At 44.3% G+C, this 15,213-nt stretch overlaps 1 protein-coding gene across 4 annotated transcripts in view; it reads left to right on the top strand.

The window, feature by feature from the left end:
• Nucleotides 1-15,213, top strand: part of LOC145412133 (cyclin-dependent kinase 17-like) — a 312,580-nt gene that overhangs the window by 166,500 nt on the left and 130,867 nt on the right. The window contains exon 1 of one of the 4 annotated variants that reach the window (XM_080282067.1): nucleotides 8,232-8,437. The exons of the other annotated variants lie outside the window; for them this stretch is intronic. Coding sequence (XP_080138193.1) covers nucleotides 8,299-8,437 — 139 coding nt within the window. The 5' untranslated portion in view covers nucleotides 8,232-8,298. Of the gene's footprint in view, nucleotides 1-8,231; nucleotides 8,438-15,213 lie in introns of those variants that run through there. 4 annotated transcript variants of the gene reach the window in all.

The raw sequence follows: 15,213 nt of genomic DNA, 5'->3' as shown, positions 1-15,213 counted from the left end.
TGTGGGAACCGAAACATTTATAAACGTGATTGTGTATTTTTCTTTTGAGTTGATGATAAAAATTGTAGTGCGTGTTTTTGTCGTGATTGTGGCTGCCAAAATATATACTGTATACAAATTTGGCCACTTTCACCTCGCCCCTCCAGGTCTCTCTTCCTCTGTTAGTAGCGGATCTGATTTCTGTGAGAGCCTTTGTTAGCTTCCAACCCAGCCCTCCCTCCCCCCCCCCCTCTCTCTCTCTCTCTCTCTCTCTCTCTCTCTCTCTCTCGTTTATCTCCAAGTCTCTCAGCTCCACCTTTGTTTTCTGACCCAACTTGGCCCCCTCGCCAAAGAACACGGTAGTTAGTTGGTTGGCAGACAGTAAAGCAGGCAGAGGGGTGGCAGTTAGGCAGAGAGCAGTGTCTTGCAGGCAGACAGATACACAGAGCTACACAAACGGCCAGAGATAAGTAGGCAGACAGAGATACACAGATAAACAGAGACAGACAGACATACACGGACAGAGGTAGACAGAGAGGTATTCACTGACAGATAGACAATAGGTAGAGAAAGAGAGAGGTATAGACTGACAGACAGAGAGATACACAAAGATAAAAAGGCAGACACACACTGACAGATCAGAGACGAAAGCGTGTAGGCAGGCCGAAAGAGTCGCACACAGTCAGGGTAAAGGCAAACACATGGGGAAAGGGAACAGCGATGCCGGTAGACAGGGTTGCAGACAATCGGATATCAAGGCAGGCAGAGGGACAGACAGCAAAGTGCCGACAGACAGTAAGGTACAGAGGAGGGGGGAAGGAAGGCAGACAGAGAGTAGACATACAGACAGACAATTACAAATCAGTACGGATACAGATAGGCAGACAGAGAACAATGACAGACAATTAGTTACAGACAAGCAGAGTTGAAGTCAGGCTGGCAGGCAAAAAAAAAAAAAAAGAGCACATACGCACAAAGACTTCGGCAGACACACCAGATTGAAGGCGAACAAGCAGACATATAAACAGGGTAACATGGAATTGCAAGCAGGGGATGTAAAGAGGTGAACACAAACAGGGATGGTTGGGGTGGGTGTGGGGTTGTGGTGTTAGTGAGGTAGGCGTGGGAGCGGGGACGGGGACGGAGACGATGACGGTGTGAGAGGGCTTGGTGGGAATAGTATGAGAGAGGTGGGGTGGGTAAGGGTGGTGTGAGTGGGATGTGGGTCGGGGAGGGGGCGGTGGCGGTGTGAGTGGGATGGGTGGGGTTGGGGCGAAGGAGAAGGGTGGTGTGGGGAGGCCATTGACAATCATGGAGGGGAAGGGGGAGTAGTGTAGGACCTGAATGCAAGCAGGCAGGGTGGAAACATTTAATCCATTCCCTCTGACGTCACCATAATAACATCTTTCCTTAAGTATTGTGACGTCTTATTTATTATATTACCAGCCGGAATAGCGAAGCTTGTATTGTTTTCAGTTTCTTTGTCTGTGTGTCTGTTAGCACGATTACTTCGCAGCCGTTCATGATATCGTGACAGAATTTTACAGGTGTCTAGTAGGGATGAAAATCTCGGAGGAGTTCGAAATTGGTGAAAGTAGGTCAAGGTAAAGATCATATTCCGAGCCGCGCTAGATATGTATCGGCTCGCGGCTGGTGTGATTCCCCCGTTGGGGCTGCCTCTAGTTTATGTATTTATTTATTTAGTTCTTATTATCTTCAGACGATTTTATTCCACTTGTACTGAAAATTTTGTCCCTCCCCTCCCCCAAGAAGAAAAAAAAAAAGCTAGTCCTCCCTTTCGGAAAGTCAACACTGAGCTGAATAACATTGTCTGGACGCGGAAAGAATGCAGTGAAAGACGTCCTCGTTGTGAAGTGGTTATTTTATCCCTGTGACGTCACCAAAGCAGCCCCCCCTTCTCCTCTTTCAAATTTACGTGCCATCTGCTGCCGTTGTAATGAACTACATGCCCCATCCCCCTTCCCTTCCTTTGTTCCCCTCCTTGCTCCCCTCATTTCCCCCTCGTTCTCCCCCTTCCTTCCCTTCTTTCCCCCATTCTACCCCATCACTCCCCACTCTTTACCCCCTACCCCCTTCCCTTTCCTGTCTTTTTCCCTTCTCCCCCTTCCCCCCTCTTCTCTCCTTTTCCCTTCCCACTCCCCCTCTTCCCTTTTCCCTACCCCCCACACCTCGTCTTGCTTTTCATCCAAGTGGAGGGGGGAATTGAGTCTCTTGTTGATCCCCGTAATGGCTCTGTTTACCTTTACACTTAACATCCGAGACATATTAAGCACGGCATTGTGAGTGACGTGTGTGTGTGTGTGTGTGTGTGTGTGTGTGTGTAAGGGTGAGTGCGTGCGGGTAAGGTGTGTTAGGGTGTGTTCGTGTGGGAAGGGTTGTGTGCGTGTGCGGTAAAGGGGTTCGCGTGTGTGTGGAGTTGGGGTGTGCGTGTGTTTGAGGAGGACAGGCACATTCTGGCACAAGACTTTGCTCTTCAGTAATGTTTTATTTTATCTTATATTTACTACTGCCAGACGATTTTACTCAGCTGTGTAAAGGTCTTGTATGGAAGATATTAACCCCTTCAGACCCATGGCGCAGTTTTTACTACCATCTTGCCACCACCAGACGATTTTGTTGAGATTTAGGAAGGGCCTTTAATCTGTAGGCCTTCACTAATCACCTCGCTGCTGTTGATCTGTCTTAAGCCGAATAAAATCGTCTAGTTGTAGCAAGAAGAGAACAAGTAAGTCTTTAGAAGGGGTTCAAGGAGACAGTGTCATTAATCACCTTGCTGTAGATCTCTCCTAACTTGGATAAAATGGTCTGGTAGCGAGAATTAATAGGTCGTTAGAAGGAGTTAAGGGGGACAATATCAAACCCTACCAGTTCGAAAAGTCTCTCTAAAGTTGAAAATGATAACCTGGAGATAACAAGAGTGAACTACAAATTAACCTTCTGGGATGAAAGAGAGAAAATTTACAACAGAATTTTCAGCTTGCACTATATTTATCTTTAGGTACAAGGGCTTTGGTGTTATGTGGGTGCGTATCAAGAGTAATTCGTCCATTGATAAACCGTTCCTTTTATCTTATCAGTCACGTTGATTACCTGTGACATATAAGGAGATTGTACCTAGGTCATCACCTCACCTCGCTGCGACCTGGCTTGTCTCACCGTCGATGTACTGTCTGGCTTTCTTCATGTGGCTTTGGAGGCTTTCTGCACCTCTTCGTGACTAGTGTATTTCTGCATATGGAGCGTTAATATTCTCTTGTATTATATTTATACTTGTCATGATCAGAGAAGTATCGGTAATATATAAGAGAGTATTAACCTTCTCATTGCGGTATTGTCTGTTTTTTTTTTTAACATTCGCATTGTATAAGTACCAGACTGTTCTGCAGCTTAGGAAGGCATTCAAGCTGTGAAGGGGTTTAATGAAGGCTATATCCAACCCCTCTCCAGTTAGAAAGTCTCTCGGAAGCTTAATAAAATAGCCTGGGAATGGAAAGAGTAAAATAAAAATGAAGTCACCTCATAATGTGCAGAAATATATATAATCAAGGAAGAGGTATGTGAGATCCTTTTATGCTCGCGAGGTTAATAGAGTTCGCCTTGTGTTGCTATCATGTCTGTCTCCCTTATAGGCATGGGTTAGCGGTACGGGGCGCCCACACATCATCTCACTGTCGGCCACAAGTCAGCAAGAGTCTCACAGTCAGCACCCACTCAGAGTCACATCGTCAGCAGTTAAAGTTTCCCAGACAGCATCCACTCCAGGTCACACAGTTAGCATCCACAAGTCTCACAGTCAGCAGTCAGTCAGAGGCCCAGTCAACATCCACTCGCAGTCTCACAGTCAGCAGTCAGTCAGAGGCCCAGTCAGCAGCCACTCACAGTCAAACAATCAGCATCCACCCCTAGATTTTCAGTCACCAGCCACGCAGTCTACAAGTCAGCATCCAGAGTCTCATAGTCAGCGTCCACCTCCCCGTCAGCACAGGCCAGTGAGGAAGTCGAATGGTCCATCTACCCAGTCAACCCAGCTGCTCAAACCACCAGTCAAGCCAGTCGTTTTGCTGAACCAGTCAAGTTCATCCATCCTGCCTAATCCAGTCACTTCAAAGATAGTCAAAGTCGTATAAGTCAAAGAAGCCACGGAACCTCACTGCTCAAGTCAAAGCCAGTCAGTCAGTCAGTCAAATCAGTCACATTCCCTCCAGTCACCTCAGTTTTTAAGTCATGTCTAGTCAGCTGGTGCCACTGTCCCCCCTCCCTGAGTAGCAAACACAGGACCCTCTAAGGAAACACACCATTCGTTCAGTAAACACAGGATTGGATTGCGATACAGAGGATTTAATACCACTTACTTCTGGACACACGACTGTATCTTTGGCGTCAACAACGACCTTTCCACTTACACGGCGTGCCATTTATTGTGTACCACGACCACATTATTGCTATCACTTTCGCTGATACGACCACACCAAAAAAGCGACAGCACGACCACATCACTAAAACGACACATACAAACGTCACGCTACTTCAGCGGCACACAGCTACTGCCACGACCACACTCCCTAAACGAGGACCACACTACGCTCACCACGACCATTCCACTGAAACGACGACCACAGCACTGACAATACAGCCACAACACTGAAACTTAAGACACTGCACTAGAACGACCACATCCACCTGACACCACGACCTTCACACGAGAAGCAAAATCATACGACATAATCTGAACATTAAAAAAAATAAACAAAACATACACAGACAGAAAAACAACACTACAGACCCCTATAACAATAAAATAAATAAATAAATAAATAAACCACGTATCTCATTATAACCCCTAGACGACTGAAGCGACCCACGTAGTAAACACAGATCATCCACTAGGAAACACACAAGACCTTAGTAAACACACAGGTAGAGGATTTATAACGAATTCGGACCTCTTTGTTGTAAAAAATAATAATTGTGTAGTAGCCCCTTTTGAGCGGGAGAGCGGTATCGTCCGCATATTAAGCAGAAAACGGAACTTGTACATAGAAAATCGTATTGTTGGACTCCATAACACGTTGTACCCCATAGTAAACAAAACCCCTTAGTAAACAACAGATCCCGTAGTAAACAAATGACCCAGTAGTAAACAAATAACCCCCGTAGCAAACAAAACCCCGTAGTAAACAAAGGACCCACTTGTAAATCCAGAACTACCCCCTGAGACTCAGTACTACCTAATTCCCTGTACATTAAACATTGAACCCCATAGTAAACATTAAACTCTCCATCGTCTTTAGTAAACATTCTGTCCCCTTAGTAAACATTGTTGAAACCCTTACACTGTTGAATCCCACCCCGTAGTAATAATAAACCATCGTTGTAAACATTAAATCCCTTTAGTAAACATCGCTGAATCCTCTACAGTACAGTACACTTAAATCCCGTTAGTAAACATTATAACCCCCGCTGTAAACATCAGTGAATCGCCTCTGTACATCCCTTTGAATCCTTTAAGCGAACATTTATATCCCATTTGTAAACATAGGCCTCGATAAGATCCACTGAAGGAAGGGAAGAAGGAGAGAAAAAAAGAAGAAGAAAGGAAGGAAAGAAAGAAGAAGAAAGGAAGGAGGGAAGGAAAGAAAGAAAGAAAGAAGTAGAAAGGAAGGAAAGAAAGGAAGGAAGGAAGGAAGATAGTGGCTGGCTGATAAAAATAAATATGATAATGAGGGGAGATGCAATCGTGGCTGAATGAGGAAATGGTGGTGGCCTTGAGAGGATGTTTGTGACAGAAGGAGGAGGAATACTCTTATATTTGGACGAGGATCAGCATTAATATTGTAAAGAGGAAGTATCGGTATCACCTCAGGAAAGGAAGTTTGAATCAGATATAAAGTTGAATCGAGGAAGGAAGTTTATTAGAAGTGATTTTCTTTGGGCGAGTGAAAATAACGCCGATCGTGAAATTATACCTGGCAGTTTTTGGTGAATGGAAAAAAAAAAAATGAAGATATATAAAAGTAAGTTGAGTATGATGAGATAGAGGTGTTACTAATGGTGAAGGGATGAAGTAACCTCACAATAAGTTACAAGTACGAGGGGTCTTCTCTAAGGTGGATAAATTCATCTGGAGGTAACAAGTGTGAAAATAGTTCGAAAAAATCGCCTGGAGGAAACAAGAATAAAATACTGAAAAGTCATCGGAGCAGTATCGCCTGGGGGTATCAAGAACGAGAAGAGAAACTTGTCATATCCAAGGCTGAATGAAATCGTCTGGAGGTTATAAGAACAGAATATAAATTTATCATCGTATCCTAAGCTGAGGGAAATTGTCTAGAGGTGGCGAGAATTCATTAGAAAGATCCGTCACCTCAGTAGAATGTCTCAAGGAAGTGCGTGGTGACCTTCTTATCGAGTCCAAAGAATAGATTGTCACCCCTCTTCTGATAACACACGAGGCGTCCCCATAACCTCAGTTCTCTCTCATCCACGCCACTGAGCACATCCACATACCTCCACCACCTCAGTTCTCTCTCATCCACGCCACTGAGCACATCCACATACCTCCACGACCTCCACACTACTTGTTCCACACACCTGTCACCGGCATTCCCGTCCATATTCCGTAATACACACCTGTTGGGACGAATTTGATCTGCATTCCAGCTTGGCACATACCTGCACCACCACAATTACCGTTTCGTTTTCCACACCTGTCGACATTCCCGTCCATATTCCACAATACACACCTGTCCAGTCAACATTTTCATCATCACATCTACACCTGTCAAAATTAGTCCCGTCCATAATCAGTAAGACACACCTGCCCCACCACCTCTTCCACACCTGTCAAAACATTCCCGTCCATACTTTGCAATACACACACCTGCTGCGACTCTGATCAGCATTCCAGCCTTGTCAGTCATCATTCCCGTCCACACCTACGCCGCTGCTCACCTGTCAAACACCTGTCTCATCTTCGTGGGTAGCTTATCCTTCAGTCAACATTCCAGCAACACCTGAACCCATTTTTCAATCCATTTTGTGCAGGGGCACACGTGCCACACACACCTACACGCACACCTACACACCTGACCTTCACACCTGCCACAGTTGCACCTACCCCTTGCACTTACCACACCGACACCTCACACTACCTGCTTACCGCGTCTGCCTCCACACCTACCACAACCACACCTCATTCCACATTACTCCACTCCTTCCACACCTGCCACCCACATCTGCCACAACCATACTTACCTTCCACACTTACCAAGAAAGAACCCCTCCCCCCGAGGGGAAAGAGGAATGAAGTCTTAAACCCGTGATGTCACTTCTATTAATATGCCCCAGACGTCACCCACGCTGACCGATTGATCCCTCCTCCTTTTGACCTCTGACCTTTCTCGTGACCTTTCTGCTGACCTCGCCCGGCGGTGTGTGCGATCTCTCAGGATGGGCAGATGATGCTAGTGTGGCGCGGTGACCTTGGCGACGCGCTGCAGAAGGTGCTGACGACGACAACGAGGATAACCATGGAGACAGAGAGTTGACCCCTGCTGAGTGGCGGTGAGGGGAAGGTGGTGGGCGAAAAGAATGAGAAATAGTCATCCGGAAACGCTGAGTAAGTTCCCAGGTACGCGGAGTCATCTCTACCGGAACTTCGGGTGAAACTTGTAAGAAACTGAAACTGCAGAACTCGTCTCGTAAGTCACTCCTGAAGCACACTGAACCACATGTAATGATAGTATAGTAGTCAAGGTGAATTCCGGAGCTCAAAGTGTAGTGATCTCACGCCTATAAAGTGAAGGAAGTTAGCTTAGTGTACAAGTTGGTAAAACGTTATAGAGCCGCACAAGCTCTGAATTATCTCGCTAAGTTGATAAATAATAAGTAAGTGTGTTGGAGCATTATAACCCTCTTCCTGAGTAACAGTAGCCAGTTAACGTTCATTTGTATACTATTTATCTCGTCTCAATATCGACACCAATAACACTACAAGAGGATATTGTAGTGTGCAAAATAAGTCTGTAAGAAAAAAGTGTTGCTAAATATTTAAAAAAGTGTTGCGAAGTCTTCAAAAAAGTCTTGCGAAATATTGAAGAGGCTACCGAGGTGTGATGCACATAAGTCGCTGAGGAAAAAGTGTTGCGACATCTCCAAAGTCACTTAGAGAAAAAAATACAAGAGGCTACTGATTTGCGACATCTCCAAAGTCACTTAGAGAAAAAAATACAAGAGGCTACTGATTTGTGATGTGCAGAATAAGTCGGTAAGGAAGAGGTGTTACGAAAAAGCTTCAAGATGCTTCACAAGAGCTCCACGTTCAGCTCGTTCACCTCGGGAACGGCCAAGCTCGGCTCCTGGTTCAGCCACATAGGAGACCGGCGCCGCAAGACCTCCGCTTCCTCCGTCCTCAAGACATCTAAATCCCTCCAACTAGGTGAGTGTTCATCTTGTGAGCCCTCTGATGGTCGGCACAGCTCTGGTTTTCTCTTCAGCACCTAAATCTTTCCAAATTCAGGTCTGGTTTTCCATTCCATCTTTTCCCACCATCTTCAAGACCCTTATGTCCCTCTAACTAGGTGAGTCACAAACTAGTTCTTCTGGTTAGCCGTCTGATGATTGGCACGATTCTAATGTTCTATTCCAGTCTCATACCAGTTCCTCTAGTATAACCCCCCTCATGGCCGGCAGAACTCTAAGTTTGTATTCAAGATCTCTGTGTCACTCCAACTTGGTAAGTCTCAAACAAGCTTAGTTTCCCGTGCATTAGTCCCTCCTTCAACTATAGGTGAGTCTCAAGCCAGTCCCCCCAGAAAACCCCTCCAATGGTCGGCACAACTCTAGTCTTCAATTTCAGCAACAGCAAGACGATTTTATTCAGCTGAGGGTGTCAGTGGAGTCGGGGGGGGTGGGATGGGGGAGCCGCGCCTAAGGGATATGAAAATCCGTAAGTCACACACAGATCTATCAGACTATCGTTCTTTTACGCTAACATGGCTCAGAAGGGATTTAACGAACCAACATAAATTTTCAGAATATTGTTTAATACTTTCGTAATCATTCGACTGAAAGGTAGATTGGTATTATTGTCTGCAAATCTGCTCCCTTCGTCGTCAAGACCCGTAAATCCCTCCATCCAGGTGAGTTTCCATCCACTTCCAGTAATAACGCAAGGTAATTAGCTATCTTGAGTTAATCCTCAGACAAGGTAGCTCTTCAGTTGTCCCAAGTTCTCCAAGTGAGGTAACAGGTGCCTTGGTTCTCTAACACTGTGATGACTCCTTGGCCCTCATTCTCGTCGGTAAGGAAGCTCCCTAACACATTTTCCTAAGCGATATATTTTTAAAACACCTTATTGTCCTTTTGTGTTACATAAATCCTTCCAGTATCGCCATACTCTGCATAAATAATATATAAAAGGATATTAACTGGCCATTTCCAAAAATAAATCGCTTGGGAAGAGGTGTTAGGGAGCTTCCTTTACCAACGAGAATACGAGCCCGTGTTGTACCCTGTTTACTCTAGTTTGACCTAAAATTGTCCTCTCTCTCTCTGTATTGAGTATTGAATCATAACAAGTCCTTACAGTATAATGCTAGTCACGAAGCAGTGCCATGGAGAGGATATAGTATTGTCTTATTCCGCCATTGAGCTGTGAAATAAACTACAAGACAAAAATCTGCGGCCAAGTTAGAGTAAAAGGAGCATAGCGAATGTAAGTGGGTTTAGATTTATTACTTCCTCTTGTAATATAAAGATGGTGTTTGCTTTTTTCATGGCACAATGATGACCTACTCTTCTGTCACCTGACCTCGTTCTCTCGCCTGTCTTACCTGCCTTACCCCGCTGCTCACTTAACGTCACTTGCGTCACTCTTTCAGAATATTCGTGTCTTGGGTTATTCTTGTTTGGTTGCTCTTGTCATTTTCAGGGTTTGCGTATTTATTTTTCTGTTTGCTGTTCCGTTTCTGTGTCTCTCTCTGTCTGCACTGCTGGTCTTTGTCTCCCGTTTGTCTGTCTTTATTCTTTTTCAGTTTTTGTGTCTGTTTTTGTTCGCCTGTCTCTTATCTTTTTTAGTGTGTGTGTGTGTGTGTGTGTGTGTGTGTGTGTGTGTGTGTGTGTGTGTGTGTGTGTGTGTGTGTGTGTGTGTTTCTGCTTGTCAGTATCATCTTTATCAGTGTTTGTGTGTAACTGTTTCTCTGTTTTCCTGTTTGTTTTTGTTATCACTTTTTGTCTGTCCTGCTTACTCATCTTTCTCAGTGTTTGTGTCTGTCTGTCTTTCTGTTTTCCTGTCTGTTTCTCATTTGTCCTGTTTGTCTGTACCGCCGTTTCCCCTTTTTTCTGTTTGTCTGCATCGCTTACTCATTTTTTTCAGTGTTTGTGTCTGTCTTTCTGTTTTTCTGTCTTTGTTTTTCTGTCTGCACTGCTTAATCATCTTTTTCAGTGTTTGTATCTGTCTGTCTTTCAGGTTTTCTGTATGTTTGTTTTTCTTTTTGTCTGTGCCGCTGTTTCCCGTTTTTTCTTATTGTCTGCAGTGCTTATTAATTTTTTTCAGTGTTTGTGTCTGTCTGCCTGTCTGTTTTCCTGTCTTTCTGTTTTTTCTCCTTGCACCTCTTACCCAACAGCACTTACGTCAAACCCTAAAGATGTCACCTCCGACGCACTCTCACCTGGCCCCGTCGTGTTGAGTATGCGTGACGTATCCCTTGGTGGAAAGGTTGCAGGTCAATTGCAGCCATCCACTTCACTTGCTTCGGGCGTCACAGTTAGCATCAGCAGTGACAAAATCCATCATCACTGCTCTGTCCCCCGACGTCATCTCCCACTGCAATATGTTCCCCTAAGCTTGTAATTAACACCCTCAGTACGGTGGCTTCTTTATATTTTATTCTTGCTGATGCCTGAGGAGTTTTATTCGGCTTTAGAGAGCTCTGTAGTAGTAGTAGTAATAGTAGTAGAAGAATCATATAGAAGGGGCTACACATCCTAATAATAATAATAATAATAATATCATATGGGACTGATTAATTCTCCCTTAAGTGTCGTCACTCCCCCATTGAATTTCTGTAGCACCATACCCTCAGTGATGACGTCACTGCTTACGTCACTGCCTCCCTTGCTGACGTCACCTGCGTGAGTCTGCTTGCTACCTGTGCATCTGGCCCGCCTCCATACCGTCATTAATTAATGGGCGTCTCACCTGTGCCATACCTGGATATCGGCTCATTAGTCAGCTTTACCAGCATCCTCTCTCTCTCTCTCTCTCACACACACACACACACACACACACACACACACACACACGTACCTTTCCTTCTTGCTGGAAGTTTGCTCTCATTCAGCCAGTCCCAAAGAAGGGTGACCACTCCCAACCCTCCAACTATCGTCCAATTGCTTTAACGTCCTGTATTTCAAAAGTTTTCGAGTCAATTCTTAATAGAAAAATTTTAAGGCATCTTTCCTATCACAACCTTCTTTCCGATCGTCAGTATGGGTTCCGTCAGGGACGCTCCACTGGCGATCTTCTCACCTACCTTTCAGACTCCTGGTCATCCTCCTTTCGGGACTTTGGCGAAAGCTTTGCCATTGCACTTGACATCTCAAAGGCTTTCGATCGAGTCTGGCATAAATCTTTAATTTCCAAACTGCCCTCCTACGGTTTCTATCCTTCTATCTGTGCCTTCATCGCTAGCTTCCTTTCTGGTCGTTCTATAGCCGCTGTTGTAGACGGCCATCGTTCTTCTCCTAGATCTATCAACAGTGGTGTTCCTCAGGGCTCTGTCCTATCACCAACTCTCTTCCTTTTATTCATCAATGATCTTCTAAGCTGTACATCTAACCATATCCACTCATACGCTGATGACTCCACCCTTCACCTTTCCATTCGGTTCCCGCAACGCCCATCTCAACAGTTACTTCAACAAACAAGGGATGAGGCTATGGCACACCTAATGTCTGACTTGGCTCGTATCTCTGACTGGGGTAAAAATAATATGGTTGTTTTTAATGCATCTAAGACTCAGTTCTTACACCTATCAACCCGACAAAATCTTCCACAGGTATACCCACTAATGTTTAATAATATTCAGCTTAATCCTGCATCATCCTTGAACATGCTTGGGGTTTCATTTACTCGGGACTTATCTTGGAAAGATCATATTACATCTCTTGTAAAATCTGCTTCCAAGAGATTGGGTGTGCTAAGCCGACTCCGCTCTTTCTTTACCCCTGCGCAATTGTTGACTCTATACAGGGGTTTTATCCGCCCCTGTGTGGAGTACAACTCTCATGTGTGGGGAGGCTCCCCACATACAGCTCTTCTCAATAGGGTGGAGTCAAAGGCTTTTCGTCTCATTAACTCTCCTCCTCTTACTGACTCCCTTCAACCTCTGTCTCTTCGCCGCACTGTTGCATCTTTATCTCTTTTCTATCGCTACTTTAATGGTCACTGCTCCTCTGAACTGTCTGCTTGCATTCCTCCACCTCTACGACGGGCGCGTAGCACCCGTCTGGCAGCAAACTCTCATCCTTTTTCTGTCCAACTCTCTAATGCAAGAGTTAACCGTTACTCCCAGTCTTTCATTTATGCAACAGGTCAGCTCTGGAACTGTCTCCCTCTGTCTGTATTTCCTGCTGCCTATGATCTCCAGTCTTTCAAACGCAGTGTGTCCAGGCATCTCAAAATGATCGGATCTTGAATTTGGCTCTATATTGTATTTTGTTTTTCTCTTGGAGGGAACTGTTACTGCGGGCTCATGGCCTTTGGTTCCTTCTTCCTCGCATTAAAAAAAAAAAAAAAAAAAAAACACACAGTTTCTACCTTTTACCCCCTTTCCCACTAAACTAATTTTAACATTTCGTCTGTTATCCATACTTCTCTGCCTCTCTCACTCACTCTCACTCACCATACATATTCATCAACATTCACTCTCTTACTCCTCAGATACCAAACTTCTCATCGTTCTCTCTCACCTTCACTCTCCTTGTACTTGTTCTTCGTCACTTATCTTCACCCTCTCTCTAACCACCTTGCGTCATTCATACTTCCCCCTTCTGTCTTCACACTTTCACTTACACGTCATCGCTTGCCTTTCATTGTGATTCTAGTAGTCTTCATTTCCGTTCAGGTTCATAATATTTTGTATCTATCTATCTATATGTGTTTGTCTATTTGTCTGTCTGTCAGTCCATCTGTCACTTTCTCTGTCTCAATGTATCTCTATATCTGCCTATCTGTATCTGTGTACTTTCATGCGTATCTGCTATCTGTTCGTCTCTCTGTATCAGTCTATCTGTCTATCTATCCATCTAACTTTCTGTCTATCTATCCACAGTGCAATCACCGCAGCAATAGCACTCTGTACTTCACTCGCCCACTGACTCACTCTTCTGTTATGTTTTAAATGATGAATTATGATCAGCCATATAATGCACTCGTAAATGAATTGCTATCCTTTGCACTCTTGTTGTTTTTGTTATTGTTGTTGTTCGTGGTGGTGGTGGTGGTGGTGGTATTTTTGTTTGTTTGTTTGTTTTGTCCCTCTGCTCCCAGCCATCGCCACACCTCACTCCGCTAGTCTTACTCCACCATTATGCTTCACTCCATTTCTCACTGTCACTCCACCCCCTCATTCGCTCCACTACCACACATTCCACCTTCTCACTCACGTCACCACCACACTCATTGCACTTTTACCATCCACTAAATCCCTTCACTTACTCCTTCACCTCACTCCATCTTCTCATTTCACCACCTCACGCACTCCACTTAAAACCCCTTCCACCACCTCACTCCACTTTTTACCCCCTCCCACCTTGCTCGACTTTTCACCTCTTCCACCACCTCACTCCACCTTCACGCTCATACCACCCTCTCACTCACTCCACGTCTCACTCCACTCCAGCACCTCCATGTCGTAATTTTTCCCCTCCCTTTGTGTCATTTACATAAGCTCTCCTCACTCATTCTTCCTGTGGGCATTTTCTCTTCAGCTTGTGTTTTATTTTGCTCTTAAGTTTGCTGTAATGTGTTTGTCTTGTCTTTTTATGTTCTTATGCTTTTGGAGGATGTTATATATAATTATTATTATTATTATTAGTAGTAGTAGTATAGAAGTAGAAGTAGTAGTAGTAGTAGTAGTAGTACTAGTAGTAGTAGTATAGAAGTAGCAGAAGTAGTAGTAGTAGTAGTAGTATGGAAGTAGTAGTAGTAGTAGTAGTAGTAGTAGTAATAGTAGGTTTTAATTAAGATATACTCACACAAATTTACCAACTCGTTATACGCAGCACACCGTTATGTCATCGCTATTTGGGAGAGGATTAGGTTGATACGGACTCTATGTTTTTTACCCTTTTAGTTTATTTCCTCTAATTCATCTCTCATGACTTCTTCAGCCCAAGGACTTTTTTTTTTTTTTTTATGGATCTGCATGATTAAGTTCAGGGGAGACTTTTGGAACTTGGGGGGAGGGGGTGAGATACAGCCTTCAGTAAATCTGTCACTACTGTACGTCTTTTACTCTAACTTGGCTTATAATTGTCATCTCTCCATTCAGTGTAAAAAGAATAATATAATAATAGTAGTGTAGTAGTAGCAGTAGTAGTTGTAGTTGTAGCCTCAGGTTCATCTGAAACATCAATCCGGTGGACCGCAGGCTGGAGTTGCCCTCATCCCGCAGTCCATCCTCCTCCATTTCTAAGTTGCACTATATAAGCAGTCCATATAAAGTTGCACAACATAGCCAGTCCAGTGGCACCCGTGTTTTCTAAGCTGCAAGTTATAGGAATTCATGTGTTTGCATAATATAGTCAATCCATATGTAAAAACATGAATCACGTGTTATTGAGTGATTTTTTTTGCCTATAAGTCTATCTATAATAAATCCCATCGAATAATACTCTTATTTTCTATCCCTCAGGTAAGATCTGGCTCACCTGAACCTCACGCAAGAGTACCCGGCAATCAGTCAGTAAGTCCACCTCGTCTTATCCTTATCTCTGGTATGCAGGGCCGGATAAGGGGTTGAATGGCGACAGGGATGGTTTGGGATTTGGTGGGTGTTTAATACTGGGGTGAGATTTTGGCGGTGTGGTTGTGTCGAAAGCTGATACGGCGAAAGTACCCTGTGTTTCTACCTGCTGTGTTTTATTGTGTGTGTGTGTGTGTTTAGGGGGGGGGCTCTATATGTTGTACTGTAAGGTGATAGATAAGGT

This window comes from Coenobita brevimanus, chromosome 92 (genome assembly GCF_032717465.1).
Source record: "Coenobita brevimanus isolate Jiangsu-jjx chromosome 92, ASM3271746v2, whole genome shotgun sequence".
Taxonomy (NCBI): Eukaryota; Metazoa; Arthropoda; class Malacostraca; order Decapoda; family Coenobitidae; genus Coenobita; species Coenobita brevimanus.
Note: the sequence above shows the minus strand (reverse complement) of the source record. Positions and strands in the feature narration are given on the sequence as shown.